Raw genomic sequence first — 19,031 nt, forward strand, 5'->3', positions numbered from 1 at the left:
TTTCTAAATTACCGTCTGGATTTTTTCAACCGCTCAGTCCTTCGTCCGACCCATTTCATATAAAACAATTAATTCTTTGTCAGACAAGATTTCACTGCCTGGATCATTTGGAAATTGACTTTTTCTCACATAGTTTTTACAATTACATAGAAAAAATACAATTTTATAACCTTCATGATACCTTAGTCTGAGATTGCGATAGAAAAATTAAAATTGTTTTTTCTATGCCATCGTTTAATTTATCAATTATTGCCCAGATCATTTGGAAATTATATATTTTTAACGTAGTTTGCCCAATTATATAGAAAAAGGCCTTGGCGACTATTAAGACCGTCTAGCCCTCCATCTGACGTAAAGAACTGCTCAATAACGTTCGGATTTACGAAGACCGTTCAGTCTTCCGTCAGACCCATTTTACATGAAACGATGACAAACCGTTTAATTCTCCGTCAGACAAGATTTTACTGCCTGGATCATCTGGAAATTCCGTTTTCCTCGCGTTATCCAATTACATAAGCACGATTATTTTTATATTGTCAATATCACCTGAAATTTATATTTTTTTTTAGATTTTTAAGGTATCAATGGTCATAAATTAAATGTCAATCTTCTTACCATTAGTGTCATCTGTCAACCTTAACAACAAATTATAATTAAGGGAATATTAAAATTTCCAGGATGGAGACAGTCTCCACACGCCGAACTTACCCGAAGATATCCAGAACTACATATATCTGAACAAAAGGTAGCTGATTCGGAAAAATATTATAATTAAGGAAAACTGGTTAACTCGAGTGAACCTGAAAGGCCTACGATGAGATATGGACAATAGGAAATTGAGGTGAGAACCAACCAACAGAGCAACCACAGAAAACACATCATCTACTGGATCAGCATATTGACGACAACCGACAACTTTTATTCGATAAGTCGTATAAAACATAGGAAGGATAAACGAAGTCTTGGGATCGCATCTAAATAGACAATGAACTCTTCATGAAATCTATCTGGGGATTTATTGCTCCGCAGTCACTATTATCGCTATCACTTTCGCCATACATAGCGTCCACATTTGTACATACGCCCTCTATGAGACACTATCAGCTGCCAAATATTAGTTGGCCTAATTACATAGAAAAAACCTTAAGGACCATTAAAACCGTCCAGTACTCCATTCGACCTAAACAAATACTTAACTTATAAATACTGATTTACGAAAACCGTTCAGTCCTCAGTTCGACCTATTTGGCACAGAACGATGGCAAACCGTTTGGTTCCTTGTCCGATTAGATTCTACTACCTAGATCGTCTGGAAATTCAGTTTGTCTTCCGCGTTTTACCCAATTATATAGAAAAAGCACTATTTTTTTATATATTAGACTAAGATCGTGATATATAAATGAACATTGAATTTATCACTCCGTATTTTTGTTTTTCGTAGTTTTTAAAAAGGCCATCTGTCACTTGTCAACAGTCATACACTAACTGTGATTTGTCAGCTTTATCATGACCTTCGCAATGGCATCCATATTTTTATATTCGCACTCAATGAGATCCTGGATGCAATGACAAAAATATTAATAGGTAGATTTTCTTTCAGGAAAGGGTAACATCATCAACAAAATAAGACTGCCTGTTTTATAGTGTTTTTATTTAATGATTTTATTAATTTATTAGTTCAGTTTATTGCGTTGCAAACTATAATTTCCAGGCCTGAAGATGATCTAAATAAAGATCAAAACGTACGCTTTTCTTTTGAAATAAAATCAGTTTTAATTGAAGTCCTAAGCCTGCGACAGTTTCCCTCCATTTCACACTAAGGACGTTAAACTGTATTATCTGAAAAGACTCTTGATATCATTAAAGCCGTCCAGTTTTGTAGCCAACCTACACAAATGTTCGATTTACGAAGATCGTTCAGTCCTCAGTTCGACCTAATGAGGTTTCCTAATAAGTTCTCCACCTAACCTTAACATATTTATAATACTCTTCGAATTTACGAAGACCGTTCAATCCTCCGTTCGACCCATTTATTCCCCGTCCGACCTGCCTAAATTTACTGCCTTGATCGTCTAAAAATTGAGTTTTTCTTGCGTGGTTTCTCTATGGATTTAGATTACATAGAAAAAGCACGTAGTTTTTAAATAATATCTCAAACTGTGATGGAGGTACATATAAGAACGAGTTTTAATATTGCACTCTTGTTTTCTGTATCACCGTTTAATTTCTAAAATACTGTCTATATCATCTGAAACTTACATTTTTTTTAGTTTTTAAAAGTGTCACCTATCACCTGTCATTAAAATTGTCCAGTTTTCCATCCGACCTAAAGAAAAGCTCAATAATAGTTCAGTCTTCAGTTTTTTTTCGGGACAATAACATACAAATAATATCATTTACGAAACCTCAAGCTGACTGAAAGATTGAAAATTGAACTTTTCTTTCTTTCTTCGTTTATTAAGGCTACTTTATACATTTATATAAGAATCCAGAACATCATTTTACTTTTCAGATTTTTTTTAAATATCAGACCGTTCAGTTCTCCGCCCGACCCAAGCAGAATCGCAAGTAGCATGACCCTCTAATTCCTACAAATTTTAATATAACTGTATCCAAATGTCACATCCACATGTGCCCTACAAAGACTATTCAAGATTATCCGGGTGATTACACAAAGGGACTTCAAGGACCAAAACGGGACAGAAGCAAAGCGGGACGCCCTCCACAAATGAACTGGGAATGTTCCGCCAAACGGATTCGACAATGAGCTGCGAATTAACTCGTGAATAAAATATTCACTTTCAGACAATTTGCCGGAGTTTTAATGTATGCAAAGGATTTTGGCCGCATGAATACCTGTACTAAAACGGCAACAGGTGAAGAAGTTTCCCCGAGATATAATTTTAAATTACCTTAATTAAAACTTTGAATTTTCGGGTGTGTTTTCTTAAATAATAATTTTAGCGACATTAACCGGCATATTCGTAAAATCGTAACAACCGGTAATAAAGTTGTCCGAATAATTAATCGAGCATTATTCGTGTTCTATTTCCGAAGCCAAAGTTCATTAAAATGTTTGGCTTTCATGCACCCGGACGAAGATTAATTTAATTTCACATTAACTAGGTGCGTGATATGCTCCGGTGGTGGCGGGACCATGATTAAATATTATGCTAATAAATGTTTTGGTCTGCCACTAAAAGTCGGGTTAATTGTATCGATTTATCGGCCAGTGAATTACAGATTGAATATTCCGGTTAATTAATTGCGTATTAAAAATCGAATTATAGTGATTCAAATTGGATAGCGGGACGTGGATTAAGCCTAACAATCAGCAATTGAGTTGTTTTATTTGAGCAGTATTAAAAGTAAATGAACCATTTGACATCATTTAAAAAAATGAATATCATATTCAGATCTTTTAAATGCTTGATTCCAGGTTTTATATCCCACTACTTAAATCTTGTTTGTGAATTAGGAGCATTACAGCCAAGGAGCTTTAATTAATGATGATTGTCTAAAAAATTGTGACCTGTATAGGGTTTCAAATGGTGGAAAATATCTAGAAATTGGTAAATTGCTAATTTTTTCATCAATTTGTTACCTACTATTGCTAAAATTTATTTTTTTATTTCATTTGAAGCCTCAAATGATCAATAAACATTTTTTTAAAATAAAATTTGGAAGCCTACAGACAAGGAACTTCACTTAATTACACTTTTCTAATAAACTGGGATCTAGTTCCAAATGCCTGGAAAAGTTTTTCATATTTTGGTTAGATTTTACGAGAGTCCATGACACTGTAGTTGATGAAATATCGTAAACCAATTTTTATTGTGAACTACAGCGAATGAACTCTACGTTACTAAGATTCTTTACTAAATTGTAGTACTCTGGGATAACTATCAAGGCCTAAAAAGTCAATTGTCTTCATTTCGTTCAAGTTTTTGCTATTTTCCAGAAAGTGATTCCTTACGTCACCTAGGCAATTGAAATTGAATCTAAAATGGGTTCCAAATTTAATTTCTATATTTTTGCTATTTTCTACCGAGTTCCTTGGGATTGTAGTTGATCAAATGTTATTAAAAAAATTTATTAAAAAATTAAGTGCACTACAGCCCCAAAAAATCCATTTAGTACCTAAGATTTTTGGTAAAAATATGAATTTTCCAGAAATATATTTTTGTTTGTTTCTAGAGCTTTTCAGTTGCTGTGAGTTGATCAAATCATCATTAACCAATTATCTAACTAAGGCTAATGAGCCTTAAGTCACTTAAATTATTTTAAGGTCAAATTGTACTGTGGGATGGCATTTTATGGGGCTGCACTTGATCGGATGATTATTAAAAATCAATTTTTTCTTATGAACTACAGTCAATAAACTTCATTTTACTAAGATTCTTTGCCACATTAAAATGTGGAATGGCTTTCAGTGCCTAAAAAGTTAATTTTCTTTATCTCTTCAAACCTTCTACCAGAAATCCAGGATTAAGTGATTCTTTACCTGATTCTAGGCAACTGAAATTCAATCTGGAATAGGCTCCAAATGCTTGGAAATTGAAAATAACTTTCATATTTTTGTTACTTTCTAGCGGGTTCCTTGGCATTGTAGTTGATCAAATCTCATAAAAATTGCCTTCTTAGGAAACTAAGTGCACTACAGTAGAAAAGTTTTATAGATTTTCGAGATTCTTCGCCAAACTACACATGAATGGAAAAAGGCTAAACTATGGCCAATTTTCAAAAAAACAGATAAATCAGATATTACTAATTATCGCCCAATTGCAATGTTGTTATTCATATTTGCATGATTTCTTAAAAGAAACGTCTACTGTAAGCAGCTTGATATCAATAACACAAAATATATTAAATGTTTTAAATGCACATGGCCGGATGGGTGTTGTCTATACTCACTTTCAAAAGGCTTTTAATAGGGTTTAAGTTGTTATTTTATTAAAGAAATTAGATAAAGAATGTGATGGGCATAGTAATTTATTTGAATTTTCTAAAACATTATAGTGTGAACATCAAGGGTTACAGATTGTACCTCTTTATAGAAACATCAGGAATACTTCAGCGATCCAACCTTAAACCACAGGTGTTTTTGCTATTCATAAATAGTATTGCTCAGAATATTAAATCGGCATCTTAATTGTTATACGTGGATGATTTAAAAATATGTTATAATATTGATAACAAAAATTATTGCTTAACCTATATTGACCTACTTTGATATAGACAATATTGTCAGGTGGTTGTTAAAAATAAGCTATATTTTAATATAGGCAATTGATCTGTCCTCAATTTTACTAAAAAACTAAGCCATATGTCATATACTTACATAATACAGAATTCTGCTCTAACCCGAGTATCTGGAACTTATCCACATTGCTTAAAACAGTTATACTTTGTTAGAAGTAGACTGGAATACCCAAGTATAATATGGAGCCATGCAAAGCAGGCATTTATGAATTCACGACTGTCTCATATTTCATTTGTAATAGATATAAATTAGAACATTTTCATAGAATTAACCGTTTTTTAGCGATTCCTAGTTTTTAGCCATTAATACTTGCGCATACAATATGAGACAACGAGTCACCTAATCTAACATTTATCCATAATAACATTTTACCATTTATATACCTGATGTAGCCCAGAACAACCGTCAGTTGGGATTAGCCCTATTTAATGTGTAGGATTAGTAGTGCAATTCTCATTTTGTAAAAACCTTAGCATTATTTTTTTCGCTCCAGTATTCTCTACTTTATAATAGGATTTATTCATTTTGTAGTAAATCTGTTAGGTACAATAAATAAGTACAATAGATTCTAATATTTAGAATAATATATAGACATTTTGGGAAATCTGTCCAAGTTACATGGAATAAAATCTAATTTCTCGTAATTTCCTCGATAATTTCCCTATTTTCCAACTGATTTTCATGAAACGTGCCTCATAAGAAGCGAATTTTAATTTCAAAGAAGAAATGTATCTACAAAAAATTTTATAAACTCAATATTTTTCGAGTAAATAGGAAATTTTGGAAAATCTGTCCAAGTCACAAGGAATAACACCTAATTTCTCGTAATTTTCTCCATAATTTCTTGAATTTTTAACTGATTTTTACGAAACGTGTCTCATAAGAAAGGATTTTTAATTCCAAGCAAGAAACGTATCTACAAAAATTTTCATAAACTCAATATTTTTCGAGTAAAAGGAAATTTTGGAAAATCTGTCCAAGTCATTAAGAAAAATCGGCATAATTTCTGGAATAGCTTTCGGTGCCTTAAAACTCAATTCTCTTTATCACTTATAACCTTTTGCCAGGATTTCAGGTAGCAATTTTTAACCTCGTTTCAGGCAATGAAAGCTATTTTTAATAAGATTAATATTCAAGATTTTAAGATATAAAATAAAAGGTTGATTCTGAAATCAACTTTTTACCTGAGTAATTAAACTCATTTTCGATTTTATGCCAATCATTTTTTATTATAGTAATTTTAAGTCTCTTCCAGGCTGTTAAAGTTGCTTTAAATGTTAATGAGTTTAATTTTTCAAAGTAGCAAATAAATACACAAAAAAATAAGTAGTTTTATATGTCTTATTTCATTTTATTTTCTTTAATAATGGTTGTAGACTTAGCTACCCAAGCGTTAGTTCAAATTAGGTCTTCCTATTCCATAAATGGGTTTTTAGTTCTTTTCGGTTGCAATCTAAATTAAAATTAGAAGATTGAAAAGAAGAAACAAGCTCTCTTGATAAATGAAATCTCAGCTCCTGGGTATATAAGCATCTATTGTACTTCAAGTAAATTTTTGTATTTAAGAATTATCTGACTTAGATTGAATTAAATATAGGGAAAAGTATCGTCAAAAATTTAAAACATATTTCTTCTAAATACGTGCATAAGTCTATATTCTTCTTCTTTCTAATAATTAAGATAGTATTGCTATAAAGATATTTACTAAAATAGTGATATAATACCCAACAAAATAATTAACAAATTATATAAAATTGGTAAACACTTTTTGCTCTGATTTGAATTATTCTGTTAAAAACTTAAATTTTATTATTATTTTTATTTGAGATAATTAATTTTGATTGAAATTGATTTGAAAATTAAATTAAATTAAATTAAAAATTATTTTCTTTTTTTTAGTTCGATTAGCAATAAAAGCGTGTTTTTTTAGTTTTTTAAACACATTGTTTATTTTCTACTTTTTAGTTCAATTACCAATAAAAGTTCTTTAAAATGTTATTTATTTTAATTTTATTTCTGAATTTTTCAAATTTAACAATTTTTCTAGAATATATTAATACTGGCAGTCCTAATAAGCATAATGAAAAACTCTTATCAAATGATTGCATTGTTATCGGTCCTTGATACGTGTGCAAAGTTTTAAGTTGATCAGACTTTTAGAAACCAGTGAAAATTAAACTCAAAGATTCCGTTACATACATACATACATACCTAGATACAATCCGAGCTAATAAAAGCGTGTTAATTAAAGAGCGAGGAATACGATTTGTATGTAAGTAACTCAAGAATAAAACAGGTCAGTATATTTGTTATCTAATTTTCAAGCACTGAAGGAGAAAAGAAATCTCTATTATCGATAGAGAGTCACAGATTGTTGCATCCAGTTCTTCATTTTTCTTGATAGAGCGGTCATAAACCCTTTCACTATTAATAAATTATTAAAAACAATCCCTCAATTATCAATGAAGGATTTTCAAATGCCAGTTTCAGAAAGACTTGTTGCAAATAGGGGAGTCATTGTTAGTGCCTAACGTTGAACCGTATGTGCTTGATTCCCTTACAGAACCATAAACCTGCAGTCGTATTACTCATTAAAAATGCACTATTTGTAGCAAGATATTTGAACCAACTGGCAATGCAGTGTCTACAATGTTCCGATTTTTTTAGGAAAACTAAAATTTTGTTTCCCAGACTTATTGTACCATGAAAAATTTGTATTATCTATTTTTTACTATTCATAAAGGTATGCTGGTTTTTAAAATAAACCACCCTTATTTGTTTATAACACACATATAACAAAACAGTGAAATAAATGCCTTTTTGTAATAACCTTTTTTTCGTATTGCTAATTTTTTTTTTTCCAAATTTCCTGAGCACCTGAACGAGTTAATGCGTGGTGAATTACATCGTATGGTCATTCCATAACCATTTTTGGCGCCCAACAAATATAATTTTTCTTCCAGTTGACCTCTCAAACGTCCCCATTCCAACGATTTATTATGGAAATTCAAGCAAACAAAAGAAAAAGTCGAATTTTCACACGCGGAAATGGTAATTTGTAGTGACTGTGTTTCCTCTCGATTTAAGCAACCGCACGTCGACGTAAAGAATCGTTGGTTTTTTCGAACCGAAAAGGGCAAATAAAGCGACCGGAACACTTTGAACCCCCGAAAGCATTAATAATTTAATACTGAAACGACGGAGTGAAAGGGCTCACCCAGAAAAACACACATTAGGGAGTAAAATGCCGACGGTGAAGGGCGACGCCGATGACGGGAACAACGCGTCGGGACGCCAGCCGCCGATCATGCCGTAAATAGCGTCGTTAATTTTACGGTGCATTGGGAAGGTTTATATAGACTGATAATCGATTTTTTTTTGTAAAAGGGATTTATGGTTTGTACGGTTTTTTTTTAATAAAAAGGCACTTAATGTATTGGGTTTTAAGGGTATAGTAATGCAACATGTTTTCAAACCTTAAGTGCTTAAGAAAGTTTGTTTTTATTGGCTGTCTAAGAAGATATTGATAGTTTTGTCATGATTTTAAGTGAGTTTTACGCCACTTGTAATAAAATCACTTTGTAGCGTTGCCAAGCAGTAACCAGATATCTTTCTTTTTAAAAGGTAACATTGCCAGGTGTCATTGATGCATATATATGTGAACTATAAACAAATGCTATTGATAATGTAGATGGGACATAATGAACTCCATTGATGTCATTTAGTTAATCACTGATAACCAACAGAATAATATGCAATTAAAAATAATAACAAGTCTCATCAAAAGTCACGAACTAACATTTATATTGAAAATGGGTAACACGTGTTTCGCCCCTAAAAGCGTCAGACTTGTAGTTTTTTTGTAATAAATCAGTCTCTCAGTAAATAGATATCCCTCGTGCCAGTTCACCCTTATGCAATGTTAACATATCAAAATAATAAAAAAGGCAACGTTGCCAAGGCCATTGTCCTGTCAAATGTCAAAACTATTCAAAATATATGTGAGACATGATAAATATAGACGTGAATACCGCCATTGTTGCCATTTAGTCAATTGGTTGGCGTGTGTAAGGATTTAAGCCACTGGTAATTAAATAATTCTTAACAAGCAACACTTATTTTATGTAGTTAAATTGGAGATTATTACCGTTTGTGACTTGCTCAAGTATGCTCAACTACCTGGAAGGAACACTAATGTTCTTCCACGTAAACAAACCGATATCCTAAGGGGTTAAAACACATAAAGTTCGGGAAATCATTTTGAAAATTCTTTCAGGAAGTTGAATGTGAGTACTCGATATTCTGGGATCTGAATAGATGCACTTAACTGCCTGGAAAAATTTTGATATTTTTCTAATAAATTAATCGGGTGCAATTAATTGCATCCAAGGAATATTTGCTTGGGTTAGATTAAAACTCAATCTGACTACCTCATGTCTGGAAAAAGAAACAAACTTTCTTCCAGGCAGTTGACTCCTCAAATACTTCAATATTTAAATCTAACTTTAATCGCTATGAACCTATTTTACTTATCGTCTGTTTTCTACAGCAAAATTTAAATTATTTTAAGAAAATACGACATGTCTATGTATCGTTATCTCTCCTGAAAGAATGATGAAACAAATGGGATGCGATTTGTTTACATATGTTTATATTTGTTTACATACGACATTTGTTGACACATAAAATAAAAATACTGTAAAACTTTAACAATACGACAACACCAGATGCTCTAGTACTATAGAGTTTGCCCTTCTGTGCCAGTGTGTCCGATAAAAAAACCGTTATGATGGTTAACCTCGAATCTATACGATTACTAGCCTGTGAACTTGATAGTTGACGCTAGAGTTGCCACATTGCTGTTCTTTTTTCAAAACTTATAGTATTTTAAAAAAATGTGTTTTTTGAGGAAAATACGTCTTTTTTGAGTACTAAAAAACTTTAAAAAAATATAAATTAAATTTAAGCCAGAGTTGCCAAATTAGGAGACTTTCCTTATAAGTCACAGCGTTTTTCTAAAACTTTCAGGAAAATAATTTCTTTGAGTATGAGATAATTCAAGATTTATGATCTATAGCAATTACTTTTAAATAGTAAATTAAGTTTGTTTTACAGTTTGACAACATTGGTGCATTCGGATGTTACGATGAATGGCTTCTTGCGCCAAAGTGATTATACTGACCGTCCTGCTCCAGGGTTGACAAGAGCAGATAATGTTTGAACGATTAATATATGGCAACATCGTTACCGTCATAAACCACGAGTCATGATGACTGCTAACTCGCTTGCTTAATAATCGACACCAGCGTTGTCAGATTGCAATATTTTCTCCAAAGATTACAAATTTGTAACAATTTGATATTTTCTGTCTCGATAATAAAGAATAATCGAAAGAAATCCTAATGGAATAAAAAATGAAAGGGAGATAATTAGGGGGCTTCGAATTCTTTGGGTGTAATTAGTGAATTAATTATTACTTCATAGTTTATTTAAGCTTTAAATGTGAATATTAGTCAACATTTTCAAGCAGTTAAAGTTTATGATAAAAAAAGGATAAATTCAATTTACAAGAGAATGTGCTTCCAAAAGAAGACGATCGACAATTATTTCAAATGTCTGGAAATTTAGGAACGGTTTGAATATTAATTAAAAAAATATTTCAGGCGGTTAAAGTGTATTTTAAGTGAGAAAAACTGAGTTTTAAAAAAAAAATTGTGTTCAAGAATTAAAAAACTCCTTTTTCAACTGTCTGGACGAATTTAAAAATTATTTCAACTGTCTGGAAATTTAGAAATGGTTTGAATATTAATTAGAAATTAAAGATGAAAGAGAGATGATAAATAAAGAATTATTTTAAATGAAATATTGAATTTTTTTTGGGAATTTGTTGAAGGAAAAACGATTTTCGATCACAAAAGAATTGGCAATAGCGTTACGGGACTGAAGTATTTTCCCCAAAGATAAGGGTATATTTTTAGAGATCGTGTTTTTTGAGAAAAACGATTTTTTCTTATATTAAAATTGAATATTTAAAATGTAGCAACCACTAAAAAACGCCAAAACAATTATTCCTAAAAGATCGAAAAAATTGAGAACATAATATGTCACGTCAACATATATAAACATTGAGGTATTTTCCCGAAAAATTAATTTTCTGTTGAGTATCTGATAGGATTTAAGATTTTCTAATGCCTTTTTCAACTGAAGGCCAAACCATTTCAGTTTCTTCCGAAATCCCAAGTTTCCCATTTCTTACTCATTAATAAATTAATAATATTCATTTGGAAATTAGATTCAATTGCATGAAAAAATTTTTGTATTTTTATTAGAAAAGACTGGAGAAGCCCTGAGTTTTCTTTTGGATATACTACACTAATAAAACAGCCTGTAAACTTAATATGAAGTTTTATTAATAATTTAGTGGAACTTTGGGAAAATTTGGACAATTTTCAAAGGAGTTATTGACTTTTTTGTCAATTTTGTCAAGGTCCAAAAAAATGGAGAAAAATCCAACATTTAACTTTGACAGCCTGTAAAAAATTTTTAAATTAAAGTATCATTTTGAAATAATTTTCTAAACATAAAATGACGTTCTCTTAACGATTCAGTGGAATTTTGGGCAAATTTGGACAACTTGTAAGGGAGTTATGGACTTTTTTGTACCGATAGTTCACAAAAATTGGAAAAATGTCCACCGTTCAACTTTGACAGCTTGTAACATTTTTTATAATTAAAATATCAACTTAAAATAACTTTATAAACTTAATATGAAGTTTTCTTAAAAATATACTGGAACTTTGGGCAAACTAGGACAATTTTCAAGGGAGTTATTGACTTTTTTGTACTAAAGGTCCAAAAAGATGGGAAAAATTCCAACATTTAACTTTGACGGTCTGTAAATTTTTTTTTAATTAAAGTATCAACTTGAATATTTTTTTAAATGTAAAATGAAGTTCTCTGAACAATTTAGTGGACCTTTAAGTAAATTTGAACCATTTTTGAGTTAGTAATACATTTTTTTTTGTACCGAGAGTGCATAAAAATGAGCCTGAAAGTTATCGTTTAACTTCCCTTAAAAAATTGCTTTAATAAAGAAAGCGATTATTAACAATCCTTTTTTATCAAATGGCCTTTTTCAACTGCCTGAAAGAATTTATTTTTTCCAAAAAAGGCCGCAAAAGCCTCTAGTTTCGTCCTATATATAACAACTATTTTAAAATTATAACTCTTGAAATTCCTAATAAATTATACCTTGAGAATGTTTTACAACTTGGCAACAATGTTGCATTCGTCTGATGCTTCCCGATGGTCTCCAGGGTTGCCAACAACAGATATTTTTGAACGAATTAGGGCACATTTAAACTGGCTTTGCTTGCCTTGTATTAGTGGGAAAATTCTCATTTTAAAGAGTAAAGAGTAATGCATAAGTGAATTTTCTCTCATAACAGGCCACACAGTAGGAAAATAAGGAAAGAAACAGTCATATGGTAAATTGAGTTTTCTTAGCACGCCTCATAACTTTAACGCTTGTTCACAAAGTGAACTACGGTTCCGTAAACCCGTACGCAATTCCATAGATTTATTAGCCTTAAATATATTCATTATGGTTTCCTGGAACTATTTTATTGCACAATTTTACTACCGACAAACGTTTTAAAGCTGACATCAATGACGATTGTTTTCCCCGCACTGTGACCGAATAGAATTTCATACATCCGAGAATAGCACGTGTTACTTATGTCGAGTTTTAAACTAAAATAACCGAAATCGGGAGAGGATCAATTTTTTCTTTAAAATTACTCTAAAAGCTGCTTATAAACGCAATAAAGTTAGCCGAAAGCTGATTAATATTTTAATTAAATGTCGTAAGCTTACTAATTAGAACGAGCTGGAGCTGATTTCTACTTTAGAACTTTAAGGATATTATTTAATGCGCTTGTTAACTAGTTAAAGCGAGTTTTAGCTTAAGGGTCAGCAGCGAGATCTTTACGATAAAGTCTTATTATTGCTTTTATTGCAAGAAAAAACCATTTCCTAAGAGCATTATGAGTTATACTCGCCCTATATAGGTATAATATAAATATTGCACTTTTTATAGTGCAATTTATTTAATTTTCTATTGTTTTCATTGTGCTTTTCATACCAGTCACAGCAAAACCATAACGATGTTCGTTTTACATCACTTTAAGTTTATATGTATTTAACGAATCTTATATTTTTAATAAGGGATTCTATTATTATCGGTTTTTAATTGGCGCAGTCGGTAGGATTGTCAAAAATCACTATATCGCATATTGACTCTTTTCTTTTTACAATCTATTGGTAATTGAACAATCGGTCAAAAGTAATTCGAGTGTATATTAGACTAATCGTAAAGACCACAGATTAATTTAGCTAAATACATCGTTAATTTAATTGATATTTCAATATTATCGTTTTTTAATTGACACAGTAGGTAGGATTTTCAAAGATCAATATAGAGTGTCCCAAAAGTAGACGTCCAAACGGAAGGAGGTGATAGAGAAAGTCATTTTCAAGCAGAACGATCATATTAAATAATCATCCGATTGTTACTGGTTTAAAAATTATAGGAAGACTATCCTCACATGTACTTAGTATTTGTTACGAATGGCTTGAAGAGTGTACCTTCTCATAAGTATTAACTGTATGCATGATTGCTGATGTCACTATTTCGAAAATAATAATTGTTCATGTATTTCATATTTACATATAAATTTTTGCGTTTGATCTGATGCTGCTACAAAGCACATGTACTATCGTGATGAAAAAAAACTGGGACAGCAAAATCTCCTAAATCTCTTGGTCTATTAGAAAAATATATTTTGATGTTGTCAAAGTTAATTTAATTTTTTGACAGTCGCGTCAACAAAATCGTTCTTTCAAAATGCCTGCATTATTTCCTCAACAAAAAGCGATATTATACACTCGTCTCATGGATGGAGTTCTTATAAGAAGAATCGCAGAAGAATTGGGCATTAGTAAAAATACCGTTTCCTTAGCTAAGACAAAAATTGCAGAATATGGAGCTATTGTAAGATATCCAGGTTCTGGGCGACCAAAAATCTCAAACGACATTCAAGATAGAGAGTTAGTTGGCTTTCTAAGAAACAATCCGTTTGAAACAGCAATAAAGGCGAAAGAGGACACGCATTTTCCTGGTTCTGCTAATACAGCTCGTAGCAAGATAAGAAATTCGGAAATCAAAAGTTGCTGTGCAACAAATAAAATATTTTTGACTGAAGCAAACCAACAGAGAAGATTAGAATTTGCCCATCAATATGCACATCAAAACAACATATGGGAAACGGTAATATTTTCGGATGAAAAAACCTTTCAATCGTGCAATAATGGCAAAATCTGCGTTTACAGGCCTTCTAACACCAGATATGATAAAAGATATACACATAAGACTAATCAAAGGGGACGTTTTAGTATAAACGTTTGGGCCTGGATTAGTTTTAAAGGACGTTCCGTCAACTGTCTCTGAATTTAAGTTATTTCTCTTTTTATAGTTTAAGGTGTTTTTTCTTCACGAATAGCTTAAACTTCCTGTGAACATGCAGGAATGCACTATGCTTATGAGCTTTACGATGGAAACGCCCGAGATGCTGTCCGAGAATAAGAAAGATGTTTTCTAGGTCAAAATCGCTATCCTGGCCATAGAGTATTCATAAATGTGCATCAGTGTTACTTGGAAAGCAACATTCCTGGTTAGCCACGGAAAGTAGAAAGGCCTCAGATTGATAACGTGAAGAACATTTTGTGTATATTGCAACCGCGAATCCAACAAGTGTTTGTCGCATATCAAGACATTCGGGATTTCCCAAATCCACAGTTCATCGAATTTTACAAAGGAATCTGTTCTATCCTTATCATGTACAACGTGTTTAAGAACTTCTGGTCACTGACTATAAAAAAAGAATTTAGCTTTTGTCAGTAAATACTGCACCGTAATAAACACATCTCGCATCTCTAGAAACACGTCCGAATCGTAAGGCAACATATCGATACTACTCTTAATTATCGATGGATTGAAAAGGGAGGAATCAACCAATGGCCGGCGCGCTCACCTGACCTGAACCTCATAAACTTTTTTCTATAGGGACACTTCAAAATACAACAATTGATGAGCCTTCCGGCGCATATAAAGTAATTTCGTTCACCGTTGCCAAATGTATATGAGGGCAAATGATTCACATTTTGAGCATTTATAGCGATGTTTCGCAGCAATAAAATCCCTTTTTACATTATTAAAATTAAGTTGTGGGCTAGGTGATTTTTGTTGTAAGAACTATTAGCTTCATAAAAATTTCAATCAAAAAAGACTTGTATCACTTATCTGGAAGTTTTTTATCATGTGAGAATCGTCATTAAATAAGTAGTTTTTCCTGATGGTTGTCAAATTTTTGGAAAAAAATTGTTTCTGCCAGCGTCACTTGAAACGTAAATAATTTGTATGATAAAATTAAATTTATTGAAAATAAATGTTTTTCTTACTACTGAAAAAAACCAAAAAACAAGTCCAAATCATATTTATGAAATGGTTCACTCTTTAGGGCTACACCATCAACAATCAACAATTAACAATCGGATAATAATATACAGGGCGACTCATTAAGAATGAGGATTTAAGTCTGGACTTCTAGGTGGCCAAACAAATTCACTGCCACGCCCAATCCATCGGTGAGGAAAATGTTCATTCAGGTATCGCTGTACTGACAGAGAAAAAAGTGTGCCACATCTTTTAGTAGTGGGTTGAACTGTTGTTCAAGGAAGTTTAAATAGAGGGGCCCATTCAGATTAGAAGGAAGTTCAAAAGGACCAATAAAATAACCAGATATTACAACACACCAAATATTTTCGGAGTCCCACACATGATTAATTTTTCCAATTAAAAACACCTCGTCTAGTAAACGTCCCCTCATCGGTGAAAAGAAGGTCATTAAGAAATTCCTGGTTTTCGGATTGTTTATCTAGCATAAATTGAGCGAACTGTAGGCAAACTGGTAAATCTTGTGGTAGTAAATTTTGGACAGGAGTATAGTGATATGGACGGAGATTTTCTCTCTTGAAAATTATACAGACAGACGATTGTAGACGATTGGCTTTTATTCCTATTGTCGTATTTAACCGACGAGTACTGAGATCTGGATTTTCCGAAACACGAGCTAAAACCTCTTTTTCATCATCGACGTTGATATTTTTTGGAGCACTATTTAAGGTTTTAGGACAAAAATACCCTATTTCGCCTAGGCGGGTATAAATACGTCTGAACAGTTTGTGATTGGGTTGTCTTTGATTTAGGTATAATTCTAAATACCTTCTGGCTGCACCAAGTCCACTATAATTTAACAGAGCAAAAACGCATTGTTGGAATATTCATTATGACGTGGCATTTTCTTCTTTTAGAATTTTTACTACAAATAATACACTCTTACTTAGTGGCAGTAAAATTGTCATATAATTTCTTTACACGAAAAACTGATAGGTGCTGACACAAGCCTACTTGAAAAAAAGTCAATGTCTTAACGGTGACTTAAGATTCTTTACGCTGAATGTTTAAAATGCAAATAACTTAAAAGCTTATAGAGTTACATGAAATAAACAAGAGTATCTTTTTTATTCAAAATTAAGCTGCCTTTTAGATTTTCTAGTCGTTTAGGTATAACTGATTAGGCAAAAAAGGTATGTTGTAATTTACTTAAGTAACAGGGTGTGACTAACGCCCTATATAAATATTGCTAAATATACCACAAAATTCGTAATTTTCATGTCAAAACACATAAGTCGCCAATTTTTAAGACGATACTACTTAAAATCACAAAATTATTAAGAAATTTCAAATTAAAATTCCAACTTTAAATACCCTATATCTCGTAAACCTGCAAAATTTGAATAAGACATGTTAAGCTCAATCTATAAAATATGGCTATTTTGAAGTGTAGTATCTCCAGTTCAGAAATTGCTCGTTCCTAATAAATCACCCCGTATACGATTGTTCAGATTGCAAATGGCTTGCTTTATCGCCCTCTTACGTTTCACCGTCCATTTTGGCGACACCCTGCATACTGATTCTTTTTTTTACAATTTATTTGCAATCGAACGTTTGGTTGAGAGTAATTAAAGTAAATATTGGACTACTCGCAAAGACCATAATTTAAGAGTGTACTAAATGAGTATAATGTTATCGATTTTTAATTTATGCCAGACCTTTCAAAATTATGCTTGACTAAACTATGGGACAACAAAAACGTTTTGTGATACACAAAACTCAAACAATGAGTCAACCAAACAAGCTGTCCGCAAAACGGACGCGCGAAAGCGTTTGTCGGTCGTTTTTTAAACAGAGGACCCGTCCGCTTTCATGTAGATAAATATCGTCGGCGCGATAAAACTAGGAAACTAAAATGTGTGTCATTACTAGAGTTGGGAACAAACTTTTTTGGTTTGCCGTCCCTAATGTAGACGTTAAAAGCATTTACACTGTCCCGTTTGCTAACACGCGCTATTTGTTCTTTTTATGGCCAACTAAAAAATCATTAGGGGGATTTTTTTTCACGTGGAAAAATGGTAATTCGTGACTTACCGCATTCGAATGTGTTTGGTCAGTCTTCAGCTCTTTGTGGTTTGAATATTGGACGTAGACGGACCTGCCGCGTAACTGGGCCACTGACCCACCGAAATATGACACCTATAAGCCAAATAAAGAACGTCAAAACGATATATTTTGATTAATTCAATACAAGTGTTACCATGCTGGTAGCCGCTGCTTCGTCCCCCATCTCCAGGAACGCCTGGTTCTTCCCTTTAAGGACTAAAACGTTGGTCACACGACCAAAGGGAAGGCCCAGATGGATTATTTCGGCCTCGCTTACATCTGAGGGTATGTTTCTGATGTGGATTACTCGGGATGGTTTTCCAACATTTTGTTCCAATTTCACCTGAAAGTACGGTTTTTAATTGCTATCTCCGCATAACAGTAAAGGTTCTAAATAAGTCACGAGAATCAAAAATACCTGATTTAGAACCTTTGGGGAGAAATATGTAGGGGCACCTAAACGTTATAAATGTAACATTCAGTTTCTTGATCAGTCTGTATAACGTGCATTAATATTTAATGTGAATCCTTAATGCTTTGCTTAGCAGCTGACTTGAAGGACATGGTCCTAAGGGATTTTAAAAGAACTCCTAAGAAAAAAAGATTTTAAAGAAGAATCTGCTTCTGTCCAGATGAGCTTTTTTATCTAATGAAATTCTTATTAAAAGAGTGCAGCTGAGTGGAAAATTAATTTAAGAAATAATACAATCGACATAAAGAATGCAGTTTTGGAAATGTTTATGATACATATATTGAGTCAATCCTTAAAAGACTAACGAATATAAGCTCCTTGAAAAAACAACTCATGTAGATCTGAAAAAAAATTTCGACTTCTTTAAATCTAAATTCTGAATGAAGCTGCTTAAATACTGCAAAATAGTAGAAACCTTAAAAAAGCAGTTCACGAGTTTCACTGGCTCTGACCAGCATGTACCTCAAGCGAATTTACATCCAAGATCAAAAATGTTCTATTTTCCAAAGTTAGATCACGTAAGGTTCTTCTTACTTTGTTTATCTTGTCAAGGTGTTTCCTTTTCCTCTCCCTCTATTACAATGTTGGCCCACCAAAAAACAATTTCATCTAAACGCTGTTGGGTGATTTCTTTTTTGCTTATCCAAGTAGCCAATACGTTAATAAAGAATTAATTA

The 19,031-nt window shown here is 32.4% G+C and overlaps 1 protein-coding gene and 2 long non-coding RNA genes across 6 annotated transcripts in view; 2 read left to right on the forward strand and 1 right to left on the reverse strand.

The window, feature by feature from the left end:
- The window catches only part of LOC126742423 (polypyrimidine tract-binding protein 2), a 556,294-nt gene that overhangs the window by 57,818 nt on the left and 479,445 nt on the right, over positions 1 to 19,031 (reverse strand). For all 4 annotated transcript variants that reach the window (XM_050449074.1, XM_050449077.1, XM_050449076.1 and 1 more), the window contains 2 exons: positions 18,037 to 18,225; positions 17,871 to 17,975 (listed from right to left, as the gene is read on the reverse strand). In XM_050449074.1, coding sequence (XP_050305031.1) covers positions 17,871 to 17,975; positions 18,037 to 18,225 — 294 coding nt within the window. The remainder of the gene's footprint in view (positions 1 to 17,870; positions 17,976 to 18,036; positions 18,226 to 19,031) is intronic.
- LOC126742426 (uncharacterized) overlaps positions 1 to 19,031 on the forward strand; it is a 98,518-nt gene that overhangs the window by 55,052 nt on the left and 24,435 nt on the right. The window lies entirely within an intron of this gene.
- On the forward strand, positions 638 to 2,934 carry LOC126742427 (uncharacterized). The gene is made up of 2 exons (XR_007662564.1): positions 638 to 841; positions 2,513 to 2,934. It is a non-coding gene; the product is annotated as an uncharacterized LOC126742427 (long non-coding RNA).

The sequence above is a fragment of the Anthonomus grandis genome, chromosome 11, assembly GCF_022605725.1.
Source record: "Anthonomus grandis grandis chromosome 11, icAntGran1.3, whole genome shotgun sequence".
NCBI lineage: Eukaryota > Metazoa > Arthropoda > Insecta > Coleoptera > Curculionidae > Anthonomus > Anthonomus grandis.